General features: G+C 22.5%; 6 protein-coding genes across 6 annotated transcripts; 3 read left to right on the top strand and 3 right to left on the bottom strand. All coding sequences in view use genetic code 6, as the record gives it.

Moving 5' to 3' along the window:
* Nucleotides 1-479: 479 nt before the first annotated feature.
* On the top strand, nucleotides 480-2,381 carry TTHERM_00571580 (hypothetical protein; the record flags this gene model as incomplete). The annotated part of the gene is made up of 5 exons (XM_001027664.2): nucleotides 480-581; nucleotides 647-768; nucleotides 895-981; nucleotides 1,138-1,419; nucleotides 1,535-2,381. The coding sequence occupies 5 exons, from the start codon at nucleotides 480-482 to the stop codon at nucleotides 2,379-2,381; spliced, it is 1,440 nt and encodes a 479-aa protein (XP_001027664.2).
* Nucleotides 2,382-3,010: 629 nt separating this feature from the next.
* TTHERM_00571570 (hypothetical protein) lies at nucleotides 3,011-6,589 on the top strand (the record flags this gene model as incomplete). Its single annotated transcript, XM_001027663.1, has 3 exons — nucleotides 3,011-4,285; nucleotides 4,483-4,976; nucleotides 5,122-6,589. 3 exons carry the CDS (start codon nucleotides 3,011-3,013, stop codon nucleotides 6,587-6,589), a joined length of 3,237 nt encoding a protein of 1,078 aa, XP_001027663.1.
* An 839-nt stretch (nucleotides 6,590-7,428) lies between these two features.
* TTHERM_00571560 (hypothetical protein) lies at nucleotides 7,429-8,540 on the bottom strand (the record flags this gene model as incomplete). The annotated part of the gene is made up of 4 exons (XM_001027662.2): nucleotides 8,445-8,540; nucleotides 7,993-8,382; nucleotides 7,860-7,939; nucleotides 7,429-7,798 (listed from the first exon to the last, which is right to left on the bottom strand). Exons 2-4 carry the CDS (start codon nucleotides 8,359-8,361, stop codon nucleotides 7,429-7,431), a joined length of 819 nt encoding a protein of 272 aa, XP_001027662.1. The 5' UTR covers nucleotides 8,362-8,382; nucleotides 8,445-8,540.
* A 1,069-nt stretch (nucleotides 8,541-9,609) lies between these two features.
* Nucleotides 9,610-10,020, bottom strand: TTHERM_000570549 (histone H3.4; the record flags this gene model as incomplete). The annotated part of the gene is made up of 1 exon (XM_012799772.1): nucleotides 9,610-10,020. The coding sequence occupies one exon, from the start codon at nucleotides 10,018-10,020 to the stop codon at nucleotides 9,610-9,612; it is 411 nt and encodes a 136-aa protein (XP_012655226.1).
* Nucleotides 10,021-13,464: 3,444 nt separating this feature from the next.
* TTHERM_00570550 (carboxy-terminal crystallin fold protein) lies at nucleotides 13,465-14,196 on the top strand. The gene has a single exon (XM_001027660.3). The coding sequence runs from the start codon at nucleotides 13,524-13,526 to the stop codon at nucleotides 14,046-14,048; it is 525 nt and encodes a 174-aa protein (XP_001027660.1). The 5' UTR covers nucleotides 13,465-13,523; the 3' UTR covers nucleotides 14,049-14,196.
* A 2,230-nt stretch (nucleotides 14,197-16,426) lies between these two features.
* On the bottom strand, nucleotides 16,427-17,785 carry TTHERM_00570540 (ab-hydrolase associated lipase region protein; the record flags this gene model as incomplete). Its single annotated transcript, XM_001027659.1, has 1 exon — nucleotides 16,427-17,785. One exon carries the CDS (start codon nucleotides 17,783-17,785, stop codon nucleotides 16,427-16,429), a length of 1,359 nt encoding a protein of 452 aa, XP_001027659.1.
* Between the last annotated feature and the right edge of the window lie 1,949 nt (nucleotides 17,786-19,734).

Below are 19,734 nucleotides of genomic sequence, written 5' to 3' on the forward strand. Positions count from 1 at the left end.
GTATCTTCTTTAAATTTTTAAATACAATTAATTATTAAATTGTTCAATAAATTTACAAAACAATATTCTTTTTATTATTGATTTTCCTCTAAATTGTCTTGATTTTATAAATATCTTCTTTTTTACAAGCATAATTTATATTTAACGCATTATATATCTAGATAGCATTAAAATTTTAAATAGTAGAGAGGATTTATTTATTTGCATTTAAATTGATAAATTTATTTATAATCTAATATAATTTTTTTTTATTTTTTGCTTTGGAGTGAAACCAAAAATAATTTTTATTATGATCATTCATCAATAATCTCGTTATTCTAATTTAAACAATTTTTGAATAATTATTGAAGTTTATAAATTTCAAAATAATTGGTAAAAAAAAGAGTTAATATTAATAACTTCAAACTGCGTGTAGATTACTAATAATTGTAATAAATATTTCCAATTAAAATAAATATACAAATTTGACTAAAGTAGTAATGAGCACTCATAATTAATCCTATTTGTAGTTTGAAATAGGAAAGTAGTTTGAGTTAGATTTAGCTAACATTATTAAAGGAATAGCATTTTCAGAAATATCTGTAAATTTCAATTATATTTACTTTTCTTTTCGATGTTTATATCAAAACTTTTTATAATGCATTAGATAGAGAATTTGAAAATAAAATCAGCCGAAGATCCTCATTTCGATATTTTTATGGCCTGGGAATGTATTGATATCTATAAAAAAGGTTAAATTACACCGCCATAGCTTTCTTTGTTTTTAGGGTAAATGCTTAAAATAAAAATATCTTAGTTATTATTTCATAAATAGAATTTTTTGTATTATCGAATTAAGCACACTTTTTACCTAAAATATAGTATTAACATTATATTATAAAAATGAAATCTTAGTAAGAACCACACACCATGCTCAGAATACGAGTCGATGTATTTGATCAATTTGATTTCAAAAGGCAAAGAAGTGCTTTAAGAATAAGAGTAAAAATATATTTGAAAATAGATTATTATAAAAAGGAATCTCTTTTAATTAATTAATTAATTAATGCTACTTTAAAAATCAAATTTATTAGATTAATAACATCGTTAAATTTTGAACTTTACCTAATTCGCTATTTTTCAAAATTAAACTAAAAGATTTATAGAATGGTTTTTGCCTTACACAAATTATAACTTAAAAGTTCTCGCATTAAGAAGAAGAGAAAATAATTTGCAACTTAGACGTATTCATAACATGGATGATAATGTTGTTAAACAGACTTCTTAAAAGTAAGCATCTGAAATATTGGGGTCTGAGCTTGGATTTTATAGAGATATTGACAAATTAAAGCAATAATTTGTAAAAGATCACTCCTATAATATACATGACATTTTTAAGTGTATTGAAGTTAATGAAAATGGCTTATTTGATTATTAAGGGTACATTTATTTTTAATATTTTGTTCAAAAATTAGCTTGTTTATTATTAAAAATATGAAAATTTAAATTATTTTTTTAGGACAGGTTTTTTGATAATTATTTGTAAATTTATTAGGTTGAAGAATTTCATGAAGAAACTAAATATCCTATTTAATGAAGAAGAATGCTTAGGATTTTTTTATAGATGCTGTGCAATTGATAACCATAAAAAGGAAATATCATATGAAGAGCTGGCTTAGAGCATCATTCCAAATGAACCTTTCTTGTTCAAGGCTTACTAAAATACATTTAATTCTAATGATATATAAAAATATATGCTTAAAAAGGCTGGGGATTTCAATTTTGATGTAACTCCTTTATCGTTTGGGAAAAAGCCGCCCATAGAGAAAAAAAATATGATGCAGCATTTTTATCCATTCAGAAAATGCTTTGATCCCTACTCAACTGGAAAAGTAGAATTTAGCAGAGATTAAGGATATATGGCTGAATTAACTCATTATAATTAGACCTATTTTAATCCAAGCAAAGATAATAGTTGCATGATTAGAAATAGCAATAAAAATGGTGGTATTAGAACTCACGATCACTTTTATGATAGATATTATGCTTTATTATATGATAGAGAGAAATCTGAGATACTATATAACAAATTAGGTAAGAAGTATGTCTATGATTAAAAAATCAATGATCTGAAAGATGATATGTAAAAAGGTGTATCAATAACATAAAGCAGAATGCGTTCTCATAGCTCATATAATCCTAATAGGACTAATATTCATATACAAAAGCAAAGCCAATTTGATCCAACTGATAGAATTAATGGTAATTTTATAGATCATCCTGCCAATAAAAAGTCCACACAACCTAATATGTATACTCAAGAAAGTCTAGGAAAAGGAGGATATAGAGATAACACCCCGACGATGAGATACGGATAAAAGTTTAGTGATGATGATTTCTGACTTTTATACGATTAACTTTAATTAATTAATATTATATCTAATATTCTTATACTTATAAATAATATTTTTGTCATTAATAAATAATTCTAATTTGTGTCAAATGAGTGATAAGTTAATAAATTAAATGAAATTTTATTTATGTTTTAATCCTAAAAGAGCTTTCTATTTATTCAGTTAATAAATAAAATTAAATCCATAGAAAATTATTTTCAATTTTTTTAAAAATTTTATAATTTTGATATTCTGTATTTGATTAAAATTATTGAAAAATTCTCATGTATAGTAGTAAGAGTATTTTATAATTAAAGTAAAAGTAGAGATCTACTTAGTAGCAATAAGAAGAAGAAGAAGAAGATAAAAAAGGACTATTGATGAGTGAATGAAGAATGAGTGACTAAATGAATGTAAAATCTATAAATCTAAAAATATCGTAAAAAAAGTTAATTTTAATTAGATGTAATTTGATATATCTATATTTTTGATTAAAATTTCATTTATTCAATTTACTAATTTAAGATAGATATATATTTCAAAATAGATAAATAAAGTAGGAATCAATCAATCAATCAACTAAATAAATAAATCAATCAATCAATTTATTAATATTTTCTTAGTTTAAGTTATTACAAATGGATCAAGCAATTCTTTTGAAAGTCAGGGAGGCACTTTAGTTATCTATGATGAGTACTGATAAATCAGTTAGAGATGAATCTACTCAGTTTTTAAAGCAAATGAATTTAAATTAGCAGTTCTTCTTGATGTTATTTGAGATCATCAACAATAAAGAGTATGGAGAGACTCAAAATTTATAAGCAGCAATTTACATAACAAAATTCATACAAACTGAATACGTAAATTTAGAAGGAACTTTCAAATTCGACCTATAAGATGCAATGCTTTAGTCTTTCCTTAATCATAGCATTTCAAAAGTTAGAAATTAGCTTAGAGTAGGAATCATGCGTTTAATTATTACTGATTTTCCTAAAAGCAAGATATTAGAATTACTGATTTAAGCTCTCAGTAAAGAGAAATTACTTTAAATGAGCAGTGAGTAAATTACAACAATAACAACACTCTACTATTTTGTTTTTAAAGCTCTCTATCAAGACAAGTAGCATGATCATAAGCTTAAATCTTATGTCGTCAATTATTTTAATTAAAAACGCGATTTGTTTGTTGCTATTATTGCTGCTTCAGTAGAAAAACTTAAGCTATTTGCTGCTTCTTATCAGAATGGCATAGCTAATATAGATTAGGCTATGAATGAACTGAATAATCAAGTAAGTATTTCTTGTCTAAGATACGCTATTAAATTCTTAAATATAGAAAATTTACTCTCAATTAACAACTAAGCTTAACTCAGTGAGCTTGTTAATCAAGTATAAGTAGTTTAATAAATTACGCTTAGTTTCAGTAGCTTTGTAAATCTCCATGAATCTGTTGATTAACAAGAGAAATTATTTGATTTTATCCATTCATTACGTTAAGTTATTTACAGCTATCACAAATATTTCATTGGTGCTGTTTAAGAAAAAAGAACCACTGCTAATAAATCTATTGCAGTCCTCGAATACTTTAAAGGCACATACTTTGTAAACTCTTAAAATCTTATTCTAAACAATGAAAGTTTTATCAGTTCTCAATAATTAAACGATAGCTCATTACTCAATAAGCTGAACTCTTAGCCTAAATTAGTCTAATTCTTCGAAGATGAATGCAATCTAATTACTCAATCTCTCAATTTTTGCAGTGAACTTATATAAGTATTAGGTTTTCGTTCTACTTAGCATCTTTTCTATGGAGATCAAAAATCATTAGAAGAAAATTGTGAAGATGAAGTAGTCATATGTCAGTATTTCGATTAACACTATTTCTAGATTATTATAGAATTTCTTCTCAAAAAGGTAAAATTTACTTCATGTATTTGATTATTCAACTTCATCTAAAAAGAGAAGCTTTTAGTAAGCTGTTCATTCAGAATTTATATTTTATGAGCACTTTTAAAATAAAAATTATTTTCTAAAATATTTTCTTTAAATGTCATCTAATATAGATAAGATATTTTTTTAGCAAGCTCTTTTAAAATTAATTTTAAAAATAGGTTCTCAAACTTAATTGGAGTCAGTTAGCTATGATAAATTTAGAACCTGAAAGAGCATTTTCTGAAGATAAAGGTTCAGATATGACAGGAATTCGTAAAGCTGGTGTAAATTTATTGATAGTGTTTATGCAAAGTGTTAACGAAGAAAAGATGTTAGAATTAATTAACTAACTTTTGATTTAATTTACATCTAGTATTTGCACTGGCAAATAAGCCTATTCAGAAATGTTAGAAAGAGAAGCATTTTATTTCATAATGAACGGCCTTTACAAAGATATCAAAAATACTATTGAATTTGAAGATTGGTATGTTAGTGTACTATCTACTGAATTGATTATTGATGATGATAATTTAATTCCCCTTAAAGTATAGATTCTTAATCTTATTTATAGCTACTTATCTAATTCCTACCAAATTCCTGAAGAAACTGCTTTGAGTTTATTTTAAACTATAGCTTCATTAATGATTGATAGCAACTAATCCATTTACATTAGGTAAATTTTCTTAACTAAACTATCTTTTCTGTTGAAATATCTATTTCCTTTGAAATTCTTGCTAAATAATTATATTTGCATCTAATTATAAAAATTTTAAACATAATTGCAAATTAATAAATAAATAAATAATTTTATAAAATAGATTAATGAGCATGAAGTGCTTTATACCACTCATGGATAACTGCATAGATTTGATGGTAAATATAGATTAGATAATGGGTGGAATTAGAGAATTATTCAATCAATGTGAAGAATCAGAATCAAAAATGCTTTTACTTGAATTTGTCTAAAATCTTATTGATTTAATTAAGGATACCTCTCCTGAATTTATGACTCCTGTATTCTAATTTTTGTATAAAGAGTGGTAACAAGCTTGTGACAATGAAGACAGCTAACAACTTTCTTTGAAGGCTTAGATCACTAAGGTTCTCTCTTCTATTTTAATAAAACAAGGGTTGGACATCACTTAAATCTAATTTATAACTGAAGTAATAAACTATGGAACCTAGACTGATGAACTTTAAGAAATTTACTTGATTGAGAATGCTTGTAGATTGATGTATTTCTTCACAAAGGAATTAAATAAAAAACTCAGTGAAGACTATCCAACTTCTATGATGAATATCTTAAAATTAAAGCCAGCAGACATTTATACTCCTTATGAACAGGCTATACGTGAAAGAGAGATGCTGATTAAAGAAGCTGCTATCTTAGAAAAAGTATTTTTGAATTTCGTATAAAGGATTGAATCTATATTTTTGAATAAGTAGAGTTTATATAACACTAGTATTCTTATCCTTATAGAATTAATAAATTCCCCATTTGAAAGTGTTGCTCAAAGCATAGGAAACACTCTTTAGAAAGGAATCATAGATAACTTAAATGAAATTAAAGATGAGCTCTTCTGCTATATTTTTGATGCTCTAGAATATTTATAAATTGTTTATCCTTTATCTACTGCTCAAGTAGTTGAATAAATTACTTTAAATTTAATTAGTGAATCTATTAATAAAGGATTATTTAACAATTAAATGAAATTATATGTACTTAGAATTATAGGTCGTGCCTTCTTTAACAATATTTCAGTAGGTACTTCTCTCTGTGAAAAAATAGCTTCTGCTTTCCAAGAGCCTGATTTCTTAAATAACTTGCTTTTTGAAACAGCAAAAATTTTAGAGTAAATAAAGCCTGATTTATATTTCTACAGAATGTAGTACAGTTGTATGCTTTCTGTCATTCAAATACTCTTAAAAGTATCAAATGCAGAAGGTAAGGCACATTCTATTACAGATTTAAAAATTCGTTCTCTTATCGATACCTATGTGTAGGAATTAGAAAAGGTTCTTCAAGTAATTAAACAAAGCTACGATAAATCTATTTCCTAAGATGAGCATTGGATTTTAGTTAATTTACGTTAACTATTAAAGAACGAGGAAATATTTGATCCTCAAGAAGTCAATATTGATCGTGCTAATTAAATAACAAAGAATTTGAATTAAGATAAACTTAGAAAAATAGATTTTGCTCCTCATACCAAATTATTCTTCACTTAGAACAATATAATTCCTAGCATAGAAATTGATTTCGATAAACTATCACTAGAATGCTGAAAAATCATAAATTATATTAAAAAATAAAAATTCTTAATAGTTTAAATAAAAAATAATTTATAAATAGAATCATTTAATTTTATTTTTAAAATTGTTATAAATTAAATCATTGTTTATCATTCATTTTTAAAGCGCATAAATTAAAATTATTGTTAGTAAAATAAAATTTTTTCTATCTCAAAATCTAAAATTTAATTTTTAATAACTTAAAAGAAATAATAAATAAATAAATAAATAGCTTTTTCAAAACTAATAAATTAATTAACTTAAATTTTTTTAATTGATTTACTCTACTAAAATTACATGAAAAAAATAAATACTTATTTTATAAGGGATTGATCAACTTAGTCTTAAAATATTGAATTGTTTGTTTGTTTGTTTGTTTGAGGAAAAAAAATATAAAAAATAATTTAAATTAAAACAATTTATATTTAAATCAGTCATTACAGAATATTTATAATATGAATAAGAATGCAATAATATATTTGAATTTCCTGAAATTCTGATTTTCTTTTATAGATAAAACTTTTAAAAATAGTTGATGTGAGTCACTGATTTAAAAATGAATTAATATTTTTTAGTATGAATATTCACTCAAAAACATTATTTTTAATTTAACTTGCATAACAAAAAAATATTATGAATATCTAGAAACAAATATGCTATTAATATATTAATAAACTGCAATGGAAGTAGATTATATAATTTATTTATTTATTTATTGTTTACATTTTTATTTTTAATGAAACTAATTTCTCATACTTACTCTTAACAGTAGCTAAATATATTTTTACTTATACTCTATATGAAGAAATAATTTTTCATTGAATATTCTTAACTCAATCTCTTGTGGAGGGACCAAAACCTTCATATCCATCATCATCTTCATCAAATACAGGCTTTTTGGTTTATCTTTTGATAGTTTTTACTTTCTTTTATTACACTTCTTTTTTAGGTTATTAAGTTGGTTTAGAAAGTAAATTTTTTAAAGTAGGGTCATCTTGTTATTCTTCGTCCTCCTCTTCTTTTGTTAGACCTATACCAAATCCTATTTTCTTTTTATTTTCCTTAGCATATTAGAACACTTCTTCTTTATATTCCTCAGCTATTTATATACCCTAATTATAATCTTTTCTTAATCCATCTAAGAAATCTTCTCTTGTATCAAAATCGATTCCTTCATCAGTTTCAAGTTCTTCAAATTTGTATCTATCATTTTTTTATTGAAATTTATTGAATCTAACTGATTCTTATTTTATTTAATGCTTACTTATTTCTTTTATCAGGTACATCTGTAATCTAATTATCTTAATTTGAGAATGGTTCTCCTCTTAATGCTTTTGCTATATACTAATTTACAAAACTGTCTGTGATAAAATATAAACATAAATAAATTTAAATACCTCATTTTCTTTTTCGATTTCTTACTCTTTAAGAGTTTTTACCTTGAACACACTTTGATTCATTTTATCGAATTAATTCTCCATCTTATAAATTATATATGTTGAGAATGAGACAAAAGCCAAAAACGGGAAAGTCTCCTTCATAAACATTCTGAATCTACGAGTTTAAAAATAGCCATATCCTTACATTACTTTATCCTTTATCATTTAAAACAAAGTTTTCTATTAAAAATTATGCTAATATGTCTATTCAGTAAAAAGTTTTCTCCTGACAAACTCCTCTTTTTATTCTTATGATAGCTATTTGTCAACATCTACTTTGATATTCTTTTTTAAATACTGCTTAATCTTTTCTTCGTGTGGATTCATCTTTTTTGAGATATTAAAATGCTGTAGTCAATAAAATTTATTTGAAGTATTTGAATGTATGTATGTTTGCTTTGTAATTTTACTTTAAGCTATTTTATGTAATTGCTTAAGCTAATTTTATATTATTTTGTAAATAATTTAGAAAAACTATTAATTGGAATGTTTAACACCTATAATTAATATTTATCATTCTTCTTTAGATTATTTTAATAAATTAAATCTATTAGCAAGCAATGTAGAAAGTTCTAATTTAAATGATAAAAATTATAATTTATAAATTAAAAAAATTATAAAATAAATTGTATCTTATTAAACGAGTAGTGAAGATTAATCAAAAAGTTTTAAAGAAAAAACCATTTACAATATCAACAAATTATTCATAATTATAAATACTGATAAAAGAGCCTAAATTTATTTCAATTAAGTCCATATAAATAAATTAGTTATGAATTAGATTTTAAATTTAAAAATTCTTTAAAATTAAAAAAATTAATATAAAGGTAAATTTATGCATTTGATAAATAAAATATGACCTAAAAAATGCACTTAAAAAAAAATGATAATCAATTTAATATTTAAATGAAAAATGTATTGATAAAGTTAAATGAGTATCTCATAAATGTACTAAAAATGATTATTGGTGAAAAATATTTTTTTTAAGAAAATTAATTTAATTAGATTTGGTAATTGAGAGATGTTATAAAATATTGAATCTGAAAAATGCGCGCGATTCTAATTTATTTGTTTTAACAGTATTAATTAAGATAATTTAATTAAAGATTTGAAGTCAATAGACGACAAATACTGAATCGTTAGAAGGAAAAAGGGGGAAGTAAATGAAATTTAAATAAAATATATTAAGTTTTTTGAAATAAAGAATTGGAAAAATGATTATAAATTTATGAGAGAGAAGCCTCTCAAAAGCATTTAATGGAAGCGAGAAATGAAAAATATATATAACAAAATTGAAATACATTTAATCTAATATTGTTTAATTAAGTAGTCAAATTTATATGCATTTTTATATGATTATTTTATTAATTTTTATTTTCATCAGATCAAATTACTTTGCTAATTATTTAGTTTGTTATTATTATTATTAACATTTCTATGCTTGATTCCAAAACATGCTTGCTATCAAAGCCAACTCTTCATAAATCTTAAACTACAAACTCGATTGATTATTCAGCAATTATTTAATATTAATTTAACTCGATTGTTTGAAAAGAATCTTTGTCAAAACACTCCTCAGAATCTTTCACCTCTGATTCTTCTGGCGAGTTGCATATCCTTGGTCATGATGGTGACTCTTCTGGCGTGGATAGCGCAGAGGTTGGTGTCTTCGAAGAGACCAACGAGGTAAGCTTCAGCAGCTTCTTGGAGAGCAAGAACGGCAGAAGATTAGAATCTGAGTTCAGCCTTGAATTCGTGAGCAATATCTCTAACTAATCTTTGGAAGGGGAGCTTTCTGATAAGTAAATCAGTGGACTTTTAGTACTTTCTGATTTCTCTCAAGGCGACGGTACCAGGTCTGAATCTGTGGGGCTTCTTAATACCACCGGTGGCGGGGGCAGACTTTCTGGCGGCCTTGGAAGCGAGTTGCTTTCTGGGAGCCTTAGCACCAGTTGATTTTCTAGCAGTTTATTTAGTTCTAGCCATTTTTATTAGTTTGTATAATGAATGAGTTTATCTTTTTTAAAATTAATTTTTCTTTTAAATTAAGTAATTATACAAATTTCATTCTCTTGCCTCTCTTAAATAAATTTCAAAAATTCAATCTTAAACGCAATCTTCAATCTGATTGGACAATTCTTCAAAATGATCCAGATCTTTTTTGATTGGAATAAATAAATAACTAAATATCATCTTAATAATTTATTTTCATCTTAAATCTCATACTCTAAAGATCTAACAAATTTATTGACTATCCAAGCTAAATAAGATCTATCTTCTAAAGATTTTCAAAAAATTCCGCGGTAAGAAATTTAACTTCCAACTTGTTTATATAATTTTATAAATAATTTTTATAATATAGTTAATTTATAATTTATTATTTAATTGATTGTTATTTTGGCGCTTGATTCATTTAATTAGCAAGTCCATTTTTTTAAATAACAACTTTTTTCAAATTTAAAACATTTAGAATTAATCAATCAATATTATTAATTCAGTTAAGAAAATTATTGAATAATGATCTATGAAAATTTGAATATTTTTTAAAACTTTATTGAGATTCTCTACTGCTTTACTGACTATTTTGATCGTAAACTAAAATTCAAAAAATAATTTTATTTTTATTTATTATTAAGTTATTGCAATATTTTTTAATAGAAATAAATAAATATCTTTATTTGGAAATGAATGTGAAACATTTTATTTTATAAAAGATAAATTAAAAAAATTAATTTAAAATTAATTTATATTTCTAAATTATTTTTACATCAAATAATTGAAATATTATTATTTAAACTAAAAAAAAAAATTTGAAATAAATTAATATATTAGAATCAATTAAAAAAATTACAATAAAATATTTAATTTTAAAAATTTATTCCAAATAAAAAATTTTTAAAATTTAAGTGTTAAATCATTTTAATTTTTTCAATCTATTCATACTTCTGATTTCTAATATATTTTTAAGTATACTATCTGGTTTACCTAATATCAAGATTTAATAATCAATTACACAAAAATCTAACTATTTTATTATATCTCTTCCTAAAAGCAAATAAAATTTTATATTTGATATCTCTTATATTTATAGAACAATTCAATTCAACATAAAATTAAATAAATTTCTTAATATTATAAAAATTATTTTAATTCCTATAAATTATTATTCAATATTTTTTTTGAAAAAATAAAAAATAATTGATAGAAGAAATATTATGAAAATTAAAAAAATGTAATTATTTATCATTAAATGACTATTTATTTTTTGAATATTTTTTACTTCTTAATAGGCTTGTAAATTTTTCACTTTTTAACTCATAGAGTTCTCCACTTTCATATAAGTTAAATTTATTACTATTAATTTTTTTTATAATTACTTATCAAGTTAATTGCAATATTAAAATTCTAATAAATATTAACTTCTATATTATTTATATTATGTATATGTTTTTTAATTATTTTAACTCAATTATTTTTTAATTTTCAACTTTTACTTTGACTATTAATAATTTTTTTCATATTATTTTATATTTTTCTTTCTAAATTAATAGATAATAGTAAAAAAATATATTTTCTTAAATATTTAAAAAGAGGAAATTAAATTGATGCTATTGATGCTTCAGCCTTAGGTTTTGCTTTAGCAAACTACACTAATCTTTCAAATTTTAAACTTAATTTTTGGTAAAAAAAGTTCATTATTTTAAAACAATAAAGCTCTTAAAATTGATTTATTAGTTTTTTATTTTACTTATTTTAATTTTGTATTGTTGTTTTGTTTTTTTTCTATATTAATTTAACTAATAAATTATTTTATTCTCTTCAATATTTAAAAAGTGGAGATTAAATTGGTGATGCATCACACTTAGTTTTTACCCTAGCAAAGTGCACTAATATCTTAAATATGAAATTTAATCTTTCTTAAAAAATAATTTATTTATTATTGTTATAATTTTTATATATAAATGAATTTAAAATAATAAATTTCTTATTATTTATTTATGTACTAGCTTTTTATTTGATTTAATTTCCTTTTTTATTTTGACTGAGGTTTTATGAATAATTTAACTAATTTTTATTTTTTAACTTTTGCTTTTTATTTTAGAAAAATATGGTAAATACCAAATTTACAAATCCATGTTTTTTATCTAAGCTAGAAATTTACTTTTATCTAAATCAGTTTTGAAATAAGTATGTATATACTCTCCATAAGAATATATATTCATTTCAACATAAGTACATGATTCAAGCTTGAAATATTTGACTATAATACTCAATCATGAAATATCAAAATAATCTTAATACTTATCAAACATTATTTCTAAATGTAATTAGAAAATAAAATGAACATTTATTTATTATTTTTATCTTTTTAGCTTTGTTAATTATGTAATTTTGTAATGCGTTTTATATTTTAATTTACCTGATATTTGTGAAAAGATAATATGCGTTTATATAATTATATGCTTTTTGAATTACTGAATTAATTATTATTGGCAATTATTCCCAACTAAAGGTTAGTTTTTAAATAAAATTTATTTTAAGATATTGATCTATTTTTAAATGAACATTTTTTTAAAGATTTTGATCTATTTTTAAATTAATATTTTTTTTACAATAAAAACAAATAATAAAATTGTATTAAAATAATAAAGAAAAAAAAAATAATTTAAATTTTTTCTTATAAAAATAAATTAATTGTAAATATATTATTAAATTTATCATTTATTATATTTTTTAATTTTTGATATTTATAATTACTTTACTATTATTTAATAATATAGCTATATTATTAAATATATTATTTTTTAGTATTTTATATAGAAATTTTGCTGTTTTTACATAATAAAATAAGTTAATCTACCATAAAATTACAGGTTTTTATGTTTCTATAAGTTTTTTTGTTTTAAATTCTATCAAAGAATAAAATATTTTAATTTTATTTTATGGGGATATCTTGTTATTAAATTTATAACTTTATTTTTCTGTGCTAAAATGTTTCTTTAGAAACATTTATGAATCAAGCATGATATCTCATATTTTGTAATAATGTTTTTACAATTCATATAATTATAAAAATATTTTTTAAATTAATGATATTAAATTTATTTCTATATATATACTCTTAAAATTGTTTTCTTAATTTATTTAAAAATTACTAAAATTTTGAGATGGTTATTCATTCAAAGCAATATTTTTAATCTAAGAAATCAAAAGCAGGAGAGATAAATATTAATCAGAGCAATTAAAATAATATTCAGAAAATAAAATATAAAGGCCATTTTTACACTTTTTGTCTTGTTTATTTTTTCAATTTGGAAAATATTCGGATAATTATATTAAAAACGAATAATAAATAAACATAAAATATGAGAAAACGATCAGTATAATAAGCAAAAAGGATTATTAAATTGCTAATATTGTGATTAATTTATAAAGATATTAAAAACGAAAACAAAAATTACAAAACAAATACTTTGCGATATTATTTAATGAAAACTACTTTGGTGGTATTTATTATTTTAGGATTAGCCTTTTCTAAGATAGGCGCAAAATAAAGTTAAACATAGAGTGTTACAATCAACAATAATAATCCAATGTAGAGTGTTACGATCACCAAAGGAGGGTAGCCATAAGGTGATACTACTACATGGGATGGAGTTTATAAAAGTTTGAAAGTGACTGATATTGGTTAAAAACCTGTAGATCCTGTTGTTACTCCTGCTCAATGGGATGGAGTTTATAAGAGTTTGAAAGTGACTAATGATGTTACAAAACCTGAAGAACCTCCTGTTTTACCACCAAAAGTATGCCCCACTCTTTACAAGCAATGCTATTTCAAAGGAGATCCAATCTAGCTTTGTGATAAAATTCCTAAATTCGATATTAAAACCATTCATAGTGTCTGGATCCCTGATGGCAGCAGAGTTACTCTTTATGAAAAAAGCGACTATAGCGGAAAATCAATAACCTTCAAAGAGACTATTCCTTGCATTGATTCATTAAGTTTCTCTTGAAAGAAGCTGGTCAAATACTAAAAAAATATTTGCAAGCTTATAGAAAATAAATATTTTATATAATAGTATGAATACATTAATATCTAAGTGGATTTATATCTATTTAGTAGAAGATTAATTAAATATCACAAAATAAATAATTGAATTTATTTCTTTTTAGATTTTAACGTGAATTATTATTTCAATTCTAACAAATCTTCCTTTATTTTTTTATTTGATTTTAAATTTTTTAATAAAATTTTTAAAACAATTTATTTTTATTTTTTGATTATTTAATTTGGAAATTTTTTTTCATAATTTTAGAATTCAACTTTTTTTAATTATATTTGATATGTAAAAATGATCAACTCTCAGATAAGGATACTTCTATAAGTAAATAGTTAATTTTTTATTACAAAGAAATTTCAACTAAAAGAATAATTTTGAGAAAATTATGGATAAACTATTGATTTTTTATATAAAACATATTTTAATATTTAATATTTTAAAACGAGTTTTAAGTAAATATTAATTTTTCATTTTATTTAATAAATCTTTTAATCCATAATACAAAAAAATACTTTATTTTAATTTGTTTAATAAATTATGTGACATTTCTAAATTTTATTAAACATTTCATTTCCTCCCTAAAAACTTATTTAACAATTTAAAAATTAACAATATGATGTATAGAAATAAAATAAAGAAATTTCAATAATTAAATCTTAATTATTTCAAAGAATAAGATATAAGATGATTATTGAAAATAGAAATTATATAAAATAGAATAAAAAGATAATTTTAATTTAAAGTTAAAATATATTTTTTTATTTTGATAAAAATTATCTATTTTACACACAAAAAATGTTTTAAATTTCAAAATCAACAATCTGATGTAAAGAAATAGCAATTATCAAATCTTAAATATTTCAAAGAATAAGATATAGGATGATTATTGAAAATAAAAATTATAAAAAAATAGAATAATATAACAATTTTAATTTTAAGTTAAAATATATTTTTTTATTTTGATAAAAATTATCTATTTTACATACAAAAAATGTTTTAAATTTAAAAATCAACTATCTGATTTAAAGAAATAAAATAAAGAAATAGCAAATATGAAATCTTAAATATTTCAAAGAATAAGATATAGGATGATTATTGAAAATAAAAATTATATAAAAATAGAATAATATAACAAATTTAATTTTAAGTTAAAATGTATTTCTTTATTTTGATAAAAATTATCTATTTTACACACAAAAAGTATTTTAAAAAACTTTAGGCATATAACAGTAGATAATTATTATAAATTATTTTTATAAAAATATGCCTCCAGATAAAAAATTTTTTATAATAAATATTTTTAATGTTACTAAGATTATTAATAAAAGCTAAAATAAAATTTTCAAAGATACACACATACATTATTTATTTAAATTAATTGTAACTAAAATTTTGAAAATTAATCAGTTTACTTTAATAAGAAAAAATAAAAGTTAAGCCAATCTGACTAGTTTAAAATCACCTACTAAAATTAATGCGTAATATGGATAAACTATGACAAATATTTAGCCAAGAAAGTCAAAATGCTGATTTTTGTGACGATTTATTCAATTTTTTGCAAAATTATTTATTCAACTTAGATATCTAGCCTATGTACAAATTTAGTTAATTATCTTTATCGATGAAATTAAATTAAGAATTTAAATGAGTTAAAATAAGGCAGATTGAATTTGGTTACAAAATAATAAATAAGTAAATCAAGTAACTAACTGATTTAACAAGAAATAAACGTAAACTCATAATTTACTTTTTTAATTTTGGATGTAGACTAATTTTGTGTTTAATTTTATTTTAGTCTAGATGGTAATACTAACTATATCAGTTTGAAAGCAAATTTATTTGAATTGATAAAATAAAATTTAATACGTAATAAACAAAAAGTAGGTATGTATGTATATCATATGTTTCAAAATATTTGTCACCACCCTATAAAATTCAATACCCGACATTCTACAACTCTTCTGAATGAAAGTTTTTAAATGAGGGTGACAGATATTTTGAAATTCATGATATATGTATGAATGTATTTAGGTACTTTTATAAATTTGATTTAGAACTTATTGTTATTTATTAAATTAAAATATTTAAAATTAGTTGAAATAGATTTAATGTACTGAAATTATATTAGTTGATTAGGTATATGAGCAGTATTTTTGTTTTATATGTCATCAAATTTACTAATCTGATCAGGAAAACAGATAAAATGTAATAGAGAGATAATTTTATATCTTTCAATTAATTTTACTCTTTTACAAATTAGTAAATTTTCTACTTTTCAAAATGAGGATTTTTATCAATTTTTAGATAATTTCTCAAGATTCTTCATTCATTCATTAATTTTCAATTGTTAATGATGAGTTAGTGATATTTTTTTAAGATGCAGATGTCAATTTAGTACTTTATGTGTAGTAATTCAGATCATGAAAATCATGAGTTTCAAGTAAATTAAAAACTTCTTCGAAATAACTCATATCTTTGCCCCACATGAAAGAAGTATGTCCAGAGTGGATTTCTTAGAAATAAAGCTCCGAAGCGTTAGATAGTTCTCTCTTTAATCTTAGAACATCTTCTTTGACAGCTAATCTATCTTCTGTGCCTAAGAAAAGAGCAACAGGAATATTTATTTTGCTAAGGTCATAGAAAGGAGCAGTCTTTTATCCATAGTATTTCATATTCTTTTCAGGGCCATAGTCAAATCTTTTGAATTCGTAAGTAGAAATAAGTTGATGAAAATGCATCATATTTTTGAGAGAAGTTCCTGAGGGTATGTGTGCAGAAATAACATCGTAGCGGTCATTTTAGTCTAGCATAGGGTCGATTGATCCTACTAAACCGTAAGCGTAAGAGCAAGCAAGAGGGAAGACATTGCAAAAGCGGGAAACAACCTCAGTGGTAAACCAAGTAGAAGGAATGAATTCGTAAAATTCAATTTTGTAAAGAAGTTATGTTAAATCAATAAATTAGCGTGCAAAATTATAGAGTTAAAGAGGTATAGAAGTAACATGCTAGATATAAGCAATAGGTCCTAAAGCTATGAACTAATTAATGTAAGCTTTGACTACGGGATGCTCTTCAGTAAGAGCTACAAACATAGACATAGATCCTTAAGAATGGCCTATAAAGTTTATTTTACGATCAGTGAAGTTATGGATATATTCAAATATAGAAGGAATATCAATAACGCCCATTTCATGAAAAGAGAAATTCCAGAAGCGACGCACTTCTTCCTTATTGGGAGATTCAGGATTAAGAATGACATGGCTGCGAGAATGTTTGTTTCCTCTGAAATTTCCGAGCCAAACATCATACCCGCGATTAGCCAGCATGAAAGCAGGAGCTTTACTTTCTTAGTTGACTATGAATGAATCACTGGAATCCAATAGACCGTGCTGAAGGTAAACTACAGGTAGACCTTATTTAAACTCTTTTTAATACTTAGCTTGAATTCTGAAAACAGTTAATATGTATCCATCTGGAGTAGCGACTTCATGACGTTGGATGGGATATTTGTAATAGCGAACATAGTCCTCGAACTCCATATGGGTCTCTTAATGGAGAGTACCAAAGAAATCTCGAGGTAAATAGAGGTATGAGATCATTAACCCGAAAAGAAGTGCTGCGAATCTCTTCTTTACGATGAAGCTTCTTCTCTAAGTATTTTTAGACTAGTAATTCTTGATTATTTGCATTTTATAATGAAAAAGTTCTTGATTAGTATGAATAAGAGTCAGTTGACAGAGTTTAATGAGTGATATGGATGATATTTGAGATATATTTATTGTTTCAATTTGAAAATAACTATGAACAATGTACTATTCTGATTTATTGATAAAATATGATTCTGTTGAATAAGAATGCTAGTATAATAAGTAACCAAGTAAATAGTAGATGAATATTGAGAAAATGAAAATAATGGAAGAAGTATTTTGAGAATGTTCAGCTTAATACTATTTTCAAATTAATAATATTCTTTTTTTTGATTTTTTGTTTTTTATTATTATTAATTTTTTATTTGGCTTGATATTAATCAATTGTTTCTGTTTATAAATTCAATCAATCAATCAATTTCTTTGTTACTAATTATTAAATTAATTGAATGAATGAATAATTAATTTATCTTTTTTATTTAGTTTATTAATCAGATATTTATTCTAAACGAAAAACTAAGCAAGATATTCTTTTTCTGTAATAGAATGATTTATTTACTTAATAATTATTATTTGTGTTTATTTTAAAAAGTTAAATTCAATTTTTTCTTCTCAGAAATTTATTATTATTTTCACTAAGCAACTAAGGAAGAAAGGAAGAAATTAATTAATGCAGAAATTATAATAGATAGATAGATCCTCTTTTTTCTTTATTATTTATTTGATTAATTTATTAATTATGAAATTTATCAAACCTATCGCTTTCAATCATTCCATCTTTCTATTTCTCTTTATCGCTCCTCACACACGTCAAAAATAATATTCTTAATTTGTTAAAAAAAACTAATTATTAATGAATTAATGCTTTGTAATTAGATAACTCAGTCTAATTATTTTCGCTTTCTTAATTTTATTTAAACATGCATTTATTTATTTATTTATTTCTTTAACAAACAAAAAATTTTTTCTAATTATTTTTCAATTTATTCTGTCCATTTACAAGCACTTAAAATTTAATATTACCAAGTGTATGTCATATTTATTGTCGAGACTTCTTCCTTAAATAATTAGATATAACAGCTGTTGATGATAACTAAAAATTGATAGCAGTTTAATTTTCCACTGGATGAATAATTAAATCTACTTCATAATATTCAATATCTGATTTACTAAGTTAAGCAGGTTTTATTGCACACAAATTGATAAAACTTGAGTTTATTTATTTAAATAGATTGCTAATATATTTTTTTTCAAATATTAAAATTTTTTTTAAATTTACATGAAATACACATTTTACATGTAAACAAACAAAATAAACCCATATATATACAGAATTCTATTTACATTAATAAAATTTACACTCGATTTGATATAAGTGTTTGTAAGTAATTTGAAAATTATTTGAATTAAAAAAAGTATTACGTAATCATTTAGCTGACATATTAAATTAATGTTATGCTTTTAAGTGATTACCAGAAGGTTTTTTTTTGAAATAAGCTTACGTGATTCATTAAAACAATATATATTTATTAGGTTCCTTAAACTTATATGTTAAAATCTAAAATTTACTAATTTAAATATCAAAAAATCAAACCAGACCATAATTTTGTATTTTTAGAAATACTCTGTGTTTTTATAATAATTAATTTACTCTAAGTAGAAAATTTATTATCAAATAAAAGCATTTAGATTTTGATATTCTACTATAATTTAGTAATATTTGAAATAACACCGTTATAACTTATTTTCTATAAAATTATGTGATTTTTTTATTTTTAAATTAGAAAAGGTTTCTTGTTAAAATCTAAATTTTATCTAAGTATTAAAATAGATAGATATACACAAATCATAAATATCTGAAAATTGCTTAAATATTCAGTTTAATATCCAAGTTATAAAAATACTAAGTTTATTTTAAATAACTCATCTATATTTATTAATACTAGATAAATTATCTCAATGAAAATTAGAGTAGATTGAATTCATATTCA

This window comes from Tetrahymena thermophila (assembly GCF_000189635.1).
Source record: "Tetrahymena thermophila SB210 genomic scaffold scf_8254431, whole genome shotgun sequence".
NCBI classification, from domain to species: domain Eukaryota; phylum Ciliophora; class Oligohymenophorea; order Hymenostomatida; family Tetrahymenidae; genus Tetrahymena; species Tetrahymena thermophila.